At 45.3% G+C, this 10,450-nt stretch overlaps 1 protein-coding gene across 1 annotated transcript; it reads right to left on the reverse strand.

Annotated features, from left to right (window-relative positions):
- On the reverse strand, positions 1,874-8,881 carry LOC8055914 (SNF1-related protein kinase regulatory subunit beta-1). The gene is made up of 4 exons (XM_002467905.2): positions 8,516-8,881; positions 3,437-3,618; positions 3,143-3,305; positions 1,874-2,672 (listed from the first exon to the last, which is right to left on the reverse strand). The coding sequence occupies exons 1-4, from the start codon at positions 8,759-8,761 to the stop codon at positions 2,358-2,360; spliced, it is 906 nt and encodes a 301-aa protein (XP_002467950.1). The 5' UTR covers positions 8,762-8,881; the 3' UTR covers positions 1,874-2,357.

Here is a 10,450-nt window from a genome sequence, read left to right on the forward strand (position 1 = left end):
GTGTTGGGGGCGAGCGAGGCGGGTGGCGGATATGCGGGCGAACGTTGGCCCTGCTGCTGCGCCGGCACGGGGAACTGTCGCTGCGGCGCGCGCGGGTGCGTGCCCACGGTGTCCACTAGCTAGCGCTCGGCGGTGAGCCCGGTGACGGCCTGGTTGGCGGAACGGACGTGACAGCCTATAAGTACTAGTATACTCCTAGCATATATATATCCCCTAATGCATGGCTCCGCCTCCGTTCCTCTGTCGTTCGTCTTGCTTCTTGTCACTGCGATCGACCGCGCGCGCGAGGGCGTGCCCGGCGCTGTCCGGTAGCGCTCGGCGGCGACGGCCGGGGTCAGCGGAACGGACGACGTACGTGCCGAGCTAGCCCCGCATAACGGATTCCCGTTCCTCATCTCTGCGTCGTCTTGCATTGCTTGTTACCGCGCGCGCTTCAATTATATTCCCTCGTCAGGAAATAGCAGTGAAGTCTCGACCTCCGCAGATCGAGGCCATTTGCGCACTGTAGCGGCACGGCTTATTAGATGCAACATGGGAACAGTACCGCGATGATATATAATTGCAGCGTAGACTGCCTGTTGGTTCTACGGTTTCCACGATCCGTGTGCGCGCCGAGACTCTCGCGCGCTCTGGTACGTATATAGGAGTATGTTACGTTACGTAGAGGGGCCCGGTCGAGCGAGCGAGGCTGAGGGGTTGTTTCCCTTCTCAGTCTCAGGTCAGGTTCTTCCGTGCCTCTAGTCCTGTAGTACGTGCCCCCATTGTAACCAGGGAGCGTTTATCAATGGCACACGCCCAGCTTAATTTCCGACGCAGGACGCGCGGAGTTTCACCGTTTCGGCGGCCACGCATGGCTGAGTGCATGACGCATGAGAAGATGGAGGTTCCGTTCGCGTTGGCGAGGGGGGCGGACACACGTTCAGGACGGTGGACGTCACGGCTGCCGGTGGTCTGATGGACGCCACCACACGCGCGCACAGGGGGGGACGAGAGAGTGACAGTGAGCCAAAGGGGCCCGGCCGACGGATCGAAGTTGTGATTGCGCAACACTGGACCGAATCATTGTGAAAGGGATGGACCGATGGAGGAGGGACTCAGCAGTCAGGGAGAGACACGAGCACTGGCTGGCTGCACTGCCATGAGGGAGGGAGAGACGTAGGGAGAGAAAGAGAGGGGGCCACAGGGCCCAGGGCGCGCGGCTGCGTCGCCTGCTTGCCTCGGCGTGCTCAAGACAGGCGAAGAGAGAGCGTGGGGCAGACAGGCATCATTGATGGGCGTGCGGCCAGGCCAGGCCAGCCAGCCAGCCACCGGGACTGCCACTCAGCTCTGAGCTAGGCACACAGGCAATGGCGCAGCTCAGAGCAGCAGCCAAGGCAAAATGATCCGCTCCCGTCGGCTGGAGCTGCTGCTCCGCCATTTACCGGAGTGAGCTTGGAAGCGGCGGAAGAAGCCAGGAGCCAGCCAGCCGGCCCAGCCGGTTGGTGAGCCGCCCGTACACCATGCACCTCGCGTGGATGCCCGAGCACAACTCCCCCTTGTCTCAACTCGCACGGGCAGGCAAGCACGAGCGCGGATATCAATGCACCACCATGGCCATGGAGGGACTTGACGTTTCACGCCCGTGCCCGTGCGCAAAGCCGCAAACCTTTCCCGTCGTTTTTTTTCTACCGTGGTCAACTATTCCCCCAACAACAACACGGCAGGATGACCACCGGCACCTATCACCATGACGAGATGCCACACCTCATCGATTTCAGTAACAAGCGCGACAGATGATAGTCATCTAGTGCAGAGTTCTGCAGCAAATGATTAGGCAAATCTCACTCCGTGACTCCCGTGCATAATGGCAGTGTAAAATTTTTTGGCTCCGGAATAGAAAAGACTGAACACACAGTATCTCATTTGTAAAATTCTCGAGTTTATTACATAACAAAAACATCGTCTTCACCAGTCAAAAACAAACAAAAATCTAGGAATCACTTGATCTATCCCTGGCAACTAACATTTCTGTGGATTTCCACGGTTTTCAGTCTGACACCTCTACACACAGTTCATCCCTGGGAGGACGAGGATGGGATGGGGGAGGAACGACGACGACAAGCGGACATGTATATAGGAATTAAGGTTGCCTTGGCTCTCTGTAACAGGATAAACAAACCAGAAGGCCAACATCATGACAGCGCAGCATGTACAGCTAACAACCAGACTACCAGAGGTTCTGCAAGCTAAGGGCACGGAAAAAATACTCCTGAACCTCAACCGCTTTTACAAGCATGTACCACCTCGGCGCTGTTCAATCGCTGCTCCCGCAGTGAGTTGTCAAGCATTAACTTCCGCTCTTGATGCGCGGGCTATTGCTATCGTTCGATGGGTTTGTACAGGACGACAGTTACATATTTGGACTCGAACCTGTGGGTTAGGCCGAGAGCCACCAGAGGGTGGGCGCCCCAGCCCTTCTCTATGAAGAGATGATTGAGGACTATGTGCTGCGGCCGCGCGCAGCTTTCTTCCGAGTTCTGTGAGTTAAGAACACCGAGATGGAGTTGAGACGGAAGAGCAGGAGGCTCCTTGGCAAAGTCCTTCTCCTCAGGTGCCTGGAAACTGTAGCTAGAGTCCGGAGAAGGCGGCGCCTCAAATTCTGCCACGCTCTCAACACTTTCAGGTACAAAATCCTGCAAGCACAATAAGAGTTGCGGGGAATAATTTCAACAGAGGACCTAAATAGATGATGGCACGAGTAGCTTTGTACATACTACTGCATTAAAAGACACGTCGACCTGCTAAAAGTTCTCAACTCAGTAAAACCTTTCTCAATCTACCACGAAATGAAGTTGACTATAAACAACGTCACAATTGGTACAATTGATTTCCCAATGGATGACCTTTCAGAAAATTAGATAGACTATCACAGTTTAAAGCAGTAAAAGAACAAATTACATACTGTCATCACATTCGTTTTTATCGTGAAAATGGAATGTGCAACTTGAGTTAAGCTCAGAACAAAACTATTCTTCTTTCTTTTGTTAGGGAAGGCAAATAAGCTTATGGTTCACAGCAGTGTCATGCATGTTATAATTTCACCCAGTACTTTTTTTCTGGCTGTGCTCAGGTATTTGGCATAAAAAATAATACTAATACTCACATTAACATCAAGAAGGTTAACCGCATTGCCCATTGCATCAGTTTCACAGGGAAGATCAGGAAGACATCTCCTTTCTCCATCTACAACAAATCTGTATCGGTAAACTCCTGATGGGAGTACCAGCAAAAGAGAATAATCTTTTCCAGATTTTTGCATGGCTTTTCTGCAACATGTATAAATGAACAATATCAGGATCAAATTCACCGCAGTCTGAAGTTATTAAAACATTCAAACAATCTCGAGAATTAAAGTTCGACTTAAACAGGATTATATAAATAAATTAAATTATTGTACCTTGATTTCCAGTTATCCCATGATCCTTCAACATATACATTCTTTCCTCCAAGGGTCCAGACAATTAAAGCAGGAATTTCCTTTTGAGGGGGCCCATCGTATTCTTCTTCTTGTTCATTCATCAATATCTGGTTGAACACTGGGGTTACATCAGCAGCTCTTTGCAGTGGAGGTACAGGGGTCTGCAATACAGGAGTAACAGGCCTAATCAATATATACTGGCAATGCTCATACCACACACATTTAGCTAAGGAAACAGGTGACAAATGACTGATTTCAAAATATATGCTCAACAAGTCTATAGTGGACCAATTGGTGTCGAGACAAAGGAGGTAGGTAGTGACTGAAGTGGTGGACAAGAAAAACGTTGAACCAAATCCTTGGCCATCAAACATCACATTTTACCATTATAGAGCTTTTCCCTCTATTAGTAAGTTTGAATGAATATCACCAGGCAGAAACCATTCGATTTTCATCCTGCAAGATCATCGAGCTTCTAGCCTTCCATCATTGAGAAAGTGCAGAAAAGAGACACTAATACAAGATACTCAGTTGCCTAGTCAAGACCACACAAATCAAGAGCCTTGGATACTATTATATTAGGACATTCTCGAAAAGCAACTTGCTGAAGAAGAAACCTTGTTGAGAGGAAAAACAAGCAGTAATTAAAGGACAAGTAAATCTCTTTTCCAAAAAGAATACAAGAGCAGGGTAAAAAGTATGAGAAGCTGAATATGAGATTCAGGATTGTTATGAATGGTACTGTTCTAGCATCAGAGGAACTCCGCCAATTCAAAGAAACTTATATTGCATTTGTTAGAATAATTTGTAAAAGGAAAACGACCAATAAGATAACTTTGTGGCTTGAAATATAAGCAAAGAACAATATAGCGCAGCAAGTTATCAAAGTGTTGGGAGTGAATGGTGTGACACTTTAAATAAGAGTAAAAACAGTAAATCCACTGTGCCTGTTCAATCGATGTGAAGATACTCACGAAAAATAACATAAACCAATAATGCTTCTTCTGTGTAGTCCTACTGAAAATCCACAGAAGGAACAGCTCCAATTACTGATAAAGTTCACAAAAACAATTGGGGTGGCATTATATGAAAGACTAATTAACCGTTCAGCTTGCAGCCACAGTTTTGTCGTGCATGTTTTAGTAAACGCATTATCGGCTTTTTAGTTGCTACTCCTTCAGTTCCAAATTATACGTCACTTTAGCTTTGTCCTAAGTCAAACTTCTCTAGCTTTGACCAAGTTTTAGAAAAATATATTAACATATACAAGTTCAAATAAATGCCCTATCAAGACACATGGACAATTTAACGAAATTAATTTGATGTTGATGCGTTTTTCTATAAAAGTAGTCAAAGTTAGAGAAGTTTGACCCAAGACAAAACTAAAGCATTTGCTAGTAGGTTTTGTCTTCTCTAGACAAGTCTGGACATTAATTTTGCAACAGTTAGGGCTGCTGCAGTTGGCACCGGAACCTACTGTGAGTCGTTTCTCGAGGTGGTGGAAGAAATCAATTGCAGCTGTCCCCAAAGAACCACGTAAAGGCCTCAACTCCTTGATAATTCTGGTGGCATGGGAGATTTGGAAGCATTGCGACACTTGTGTCTTTGACAATAAGAGGCCAAGCGTTCAGGAGGTCCTTAGGGCTGTTAGCCCAGAGGGAGGCCTTTGGTGCTTGGCAAGGGCCTCCAAACTCCAGGAAGTTGTGTTCAGGTTGCTGCCTAACGGAGCTTAAAGCTCTGAGGCTTCTGCTTGTTTCTGTTCTTTCTGTGGCGCGTCGGTAACTTAGTGACCAGGGTGTGGGGGCTGTGTGTGTTGGGTTTATTTTGACCAGTGTAATCTTTTTCTACCTTAATGAAATAACGTGCAGTTCTCCTGCGCTGCTCGACAAAAAAAAGGACAAAACTAAAGTGGACTATAACTTGGAACAGAGATACAACGCTTAAGTTAGAATTTGATTGCTGCAGAAATTGTTTGGTCCGCAACTCAAATACCATAATTTTGTAGTAACATAGGAATAGTTATTAGAACCGGACCGGAGATCGAACCAGCAAGGCTTTCGGTTCAATGGTTCACTGGTCCAACCGTTAAGAACCGGTTGAACCGCTGGTTCGATAGTTTTGGACCGGATAAATTGAACCGCCCACAGATATTTTGAACCGGTGTAATATAATAATATACAATAAATAACCAATAACATGTAGTTGATTACATATGCAAATTAGATGATAAAAAACAGAAAATGCGCATGAAAATGTAATATATGGAGCACTTATAAATTATTGAAAAAGAAACTAAATAGTAATTTAGATATTCATCGTTACAAACATTTTCAAATACTAAAATGGAGTGCACTATTGTGAAGAGAGCATTGAGATAATTAAAATGGACATATTATTTTTCTAATTTGAAAGTCGCACGAAAAAGTTTTAAACATTTTAAATTCAAATACATGAAACGTCCAGTACTCCCAAAGTCCAATCAACGAACCATCAGCGTGAGCGCCAAAAAGAGTGCGCGAGCATAGCAGGTGGGGCCCTGTAGGGACCACGCGGCAGGTGCACAGCGGATGCATGCCACCAGCCAGTGCACGCACAGCAGTACAGCACCATTCCCAGACCGGCCGGTTCACATGCACGGTTTTTTCACCGGTTCCATAAAAACCGGCCGGTTCAACCGGTTTTTACCGGTCTGATTACACGAACGGTCTTTTAAGTGAACCGAACCGTTATAGTCTCTGATTCGGTCTTTTACCGGTCCGACCGCCGGTCCAGTCCGGTCCTAATAACTATGAACATAGGCACATAGCTCTCACATTTTAGACAAATTGTTTGCCACAGTTGTGGCAGAAAGCCACCACATTTCTGATAAAGCAACTAAACAAACCCTATAACAGGCCGGTCAAGGGCTCAAGGCTAAGAAAACCTGACTGACCTCAAATAAGGTCACATAGCAAAACACAGGGATGAAAGGTTAAAATTTCCTAACTTTATACTACTTGCATACACTATATGCACTTGTTTTTACCAGTTCTGTGTCAACTCTGTAATTTTGTGGTTCAGACTGTACACGACAAAAAGAGTAGGACCATATATAGGATGACTTGTGACACATCATAATTATAAAAAGGAAAAAAATTACAAATGCAACTAGTTCTTTATCATTCTTAAGGGAATAAATACTGGCTTATTCTGAAACCTTGTAACAAATGCTACTAGGTCTTTAAAGTTATTAACTGAAACAGTATTGGGAGCAATTAACAATAAATTAACAAGCATATTTATGTGAATGTTTTTAGTTTTCTCACAAGCCATATATGCACAATGCCACAAGCTGCATCACATCCGCAAGTAATTGATCTTTCCTGTTTCTTATAACTATCCATGCAGTTTTGTGCCATACGCAAAAAAAGAGGATGCTTTAGATATCTGAACTGCAGATACATTATGCAAAGGAGAAGCATCCTATTGAGCCATTCTGAAGCCTAGTGCTTAATGTCATTCGCTTTTCATCATAAGCAGTTTAAGACCATATTTTAACAACTACAGTGAGCATTTCATGGATAAATTTGCTATTTACCTTTGAAGCCCTAATCAATTAAACATCAAATAATTTATTTCCATGTATTTATTTGTGCAACACCTGTGTTTCATGTGGTTTAGACTTCAGAAGAAACACCACCATTTCAAAATCAAGAGGTTGCTGAAATGGGTACAACAAATTACGACATTTCTATTTTCTACTTATGAGGCATGTCAATGTCAGCTATTCAAGAACATAATAAATAAACGGAGCAGCAAATGCATTGAGTAGTAACTGCATTTATCTTGTCTCTTTGTTTTCAGGCTAACTTATGCAAGTAAAGAAAAACTGGGGAGGTATGAGCAAAATTTTGATGTGATGCTGCATTACATAAGATGTCAGCATACTGTAGACACATAAATACATTAAAATATGAGCAAAGTCTCAGGAAATGCAAGATAAATATTGGTTCAGAAAGGGCATGGATTTCATAATCCTCTTTGTAAAAAAATGTATGGCCTCTAATTAAAATATGTTAACACAATGTCTGTAATATCAATCCAAGTTAAGCAGTAACATCGTGAAAATAGTAGGAAGCTAGGCCTTAATTGTACAGATCGCTATGGGGTTTTCAGTTATGAGTTAATAGCTCAAATTCTTAAACAGTTCAAATAATCGTGCTAAACTATCAAAATAAGTTTGAAAATCCCAGAGTAGAACAAAAATGCCATTGACCGTATATATCAATGTTCATGCGACAACACAGTCTAAGTATCATCAAGACAAGTATATATCAATGTCAACATACGCCAGAAACCTAACTTCCCTGTTCCTGAGCAATAATTAGTTGCTGGTGTACATACATGAAAAGAAAGGCTCGCACAGACGCAGAGTAATCTAGTTGTACAGACTACAGAGCTCGTTGGAGCATCAATCTCAACACTAATTTCTCATATCACTATTAATAAACCATCTAATGGATGATTAGACAATCAAGTGCGAATTCAAGAAACAATAACTCTGTTATATGACCAATCAACAACATGAGTACACTGAAGCTCCCCGTTCAGCAATGGACTGTCTGACAGCTTAAGTATCATCAATGAAATATTCTGACAAAATCTACTGCTGATAACGACTAAGGACCAGCCAAAGTTAGCTTTCGTGTTGTTCTGATGGGTGCCAAAAAAAAAAAAAAAATCGTTTCGCACTGCGAGCGCAAGCTACTAGTTAAGCTACGAAGTTAGCAACTAGCAAATAACATCACGAAATTGCACGCTCACGGCAGCTAAATTGGTTCATCTAAGACGGCTGTCGGTTGGCATCAATCACAAGCAAATTCGGACGACACCAAACCTTGCCAGCCACCTCCAGATCGCGACCACTCGTCGCATTGGACCCTAACCCAACCAACCAAATCACGGGCATCTCCAGATCACCCGACCACCTCCCGAGCAAAACAAGCATAGGAAACCAAACCCTGGATCAACCAAACCAGCAAGCGAACCGACATAGTGGTCGGGATCTCGTGATCTGACCTGGGGCACGAACATCCGCGGCGAGAGCGAGTGGCCGGGGCTCCCGGGTGGCGATCCAGCGCCGCCGCCGCCACCTACGACGCCCACCGAGCACGCGCGACGCACGTGGTTGGCTCCTCCGCTGCCGTACGGCGGGAAGCTGAGCTCCGACGAGCGGACCGACGAGTCCCCTCCGCCGTCCTCCACGTCGGCGCCATCGCCGTCAACAGCCACGGCGTCCTCCTCGCGGCCGCTGGCGTTGCCCATGCCTCCTCCTCCCACCCCCACCCCCCGTGGCGGCGAAGAGGCGCGAAATTACGGAGATGCCACCAGGGCGGGCCTGGTGCCGTGCCGCTAGGAAGGGGGAAGAAGAAGAGAGGGACGGGGGCTACGGTGCTCGTACCAATACGGCCTTAACTTTCCTGGTAATTCAGCGCGTGCCACTGCCCTTGCCCGGAAGCGTGGCGCCACACGTGCACCCGGTGCACGTGGTCTGACTGCCACTGCACAGGTGGACCCATGCTGTTTAGTTGGTCTGTGGACGTGGTGCAGAAGGATTCGGCTTGAGGAGGGCAAGGCGCGCGCGTGTTGATCTGCGTCGGGTGCAGGCTTCTGGTAAAGATGCTAGGTTGGGCGGGCTGCCACGGTAACAATACTCGCAATACAGAAATTATCGTAGTTTTTATAAATATTAATTGCAGTGTTACTTAAGTATTTTACTGATGTGGCAAGAGAGTTATTAAAGAGAAAGAGCAAAAGTTATAGAAACTGGGTCTAAATTAGAAATCATGTCTACACAAAATCCAAGATATGAAGTGATATGATTGACTAAGAATGGAGAGAAAATGAATGTGATTGGATAAAAAAAATATTCTATAGAAACTATCTATTTATATGTTTATAAAAATTAATAGGTATAGAAACTACATGTAGTTTGTAGCATTGAGAGTGCCCTAACGGTTGTTTCTGTCATTAATCCATATAAGACTAAATCTAACCTATTTAGATAGGGTGGGCTAAAAGTCTAAAATCTATCTAACCCACTTAAACAGGATGGGCTGAAACGTCCAACCCACTTCATCTTAGTAGCAACCCACATACCTTCGCATCGGTGGGCAAGCCGCAGGTGTGGTGGTCGATGACGCGAGCTGCGTCTGTCTCCCCGCCATTGTCATACTCGTGCTCAACCTCTCCTCCACCTAGCGCAGATCCAACAGAGACCTTGACACAACAGCAACAGCGACTAAAGATGCAACGTGGGGCGGGCTGCCACTTCAACCCACTAGGTTGTCTCTGCCACTAACCCACATGAGACTGAAATCTAACCCACTTAGACAGGTGGGCTGAAACGTCCAGCCCGCTTCATCCCAGTGGCAACCCACATACCTTCGCATCAATGGGCAAGCCACAGGTGTGGTGGCCGATGACGCGAGCTGCGTCCGTCTTCCCGTCGTTGTCATACTCGTGCTCAACCTCTCCTCCACCTAGCGTAGATCTACAAGGATTGGTGTTTTACATGACGATGGATTTGGTCACAGATTGCCAAAAATACGTCACTGTCAACTATCCATGACGAACGAGAAATCCGTCATGTATCTCACGTCATACATTTGTTGCACCGGATTGAGCCGTCACAGATTCGTATTTATTTCCGTCATGGATTGCATGGTTAGGAAGCATAGCAAAAGGGTATTGTGATGATCTAAAACGTCATAGATTTGGTCCACGTGGATTGTCGCCAAGTCACTTGTTGCCACATCAACTAGTTCCACGTTAGCTATAGGCCCAAATTTTGTATTCAAATACGACTTAAATTCAAATTTGAATCAACATCACATGAAGATCGTCACAGATCACAACCAAATATCATCATAGATCACAACCTATTTCCATCATAGAAAAGATTTAGAAAACAAAAGATCAAGTACACATGATCAATGTCATCTCCACTGTTAA

This window comes from Sorghum bicolor, chromosome 1 (genome assembly GCF_000003195.3).
Source record: "Sorghum bicolor cultivar BTx623 chromosome 1, Sorghum_bicolor_NCBIv3, whole genome shotgun sequence".
NCBI classification, from domain to species: Eukaryota; Viridiplantae; Streptophyta; class Magnoliopsida; order Poales; family Poaceae; genus Sorghum; species Sorghum bicolor.

Coding starts and splice junctions, on each gene's coding strand:
- LOC8055914 (XM_002467905.2), bottom strand. CDS start 8,761: ATGGGCAACGCCAGCGGCCGCGAGGAGGACGCCGTGGCTGTTGACGGC. Junction 3,306..3,436: donor TGGGATAACTGGAAATCAAG/GTACAATAATTT, acceptor TACATGTTGCAG/AAAAGCCATGCAAAAATCTG. Junction 2,673..3,142: donor TTAACCTTCTTGATGTTAAT/GTGAGTATTAGT, acceptor TTGTGCTTGCAG/GATTTTGTACCTGAAAGTGT.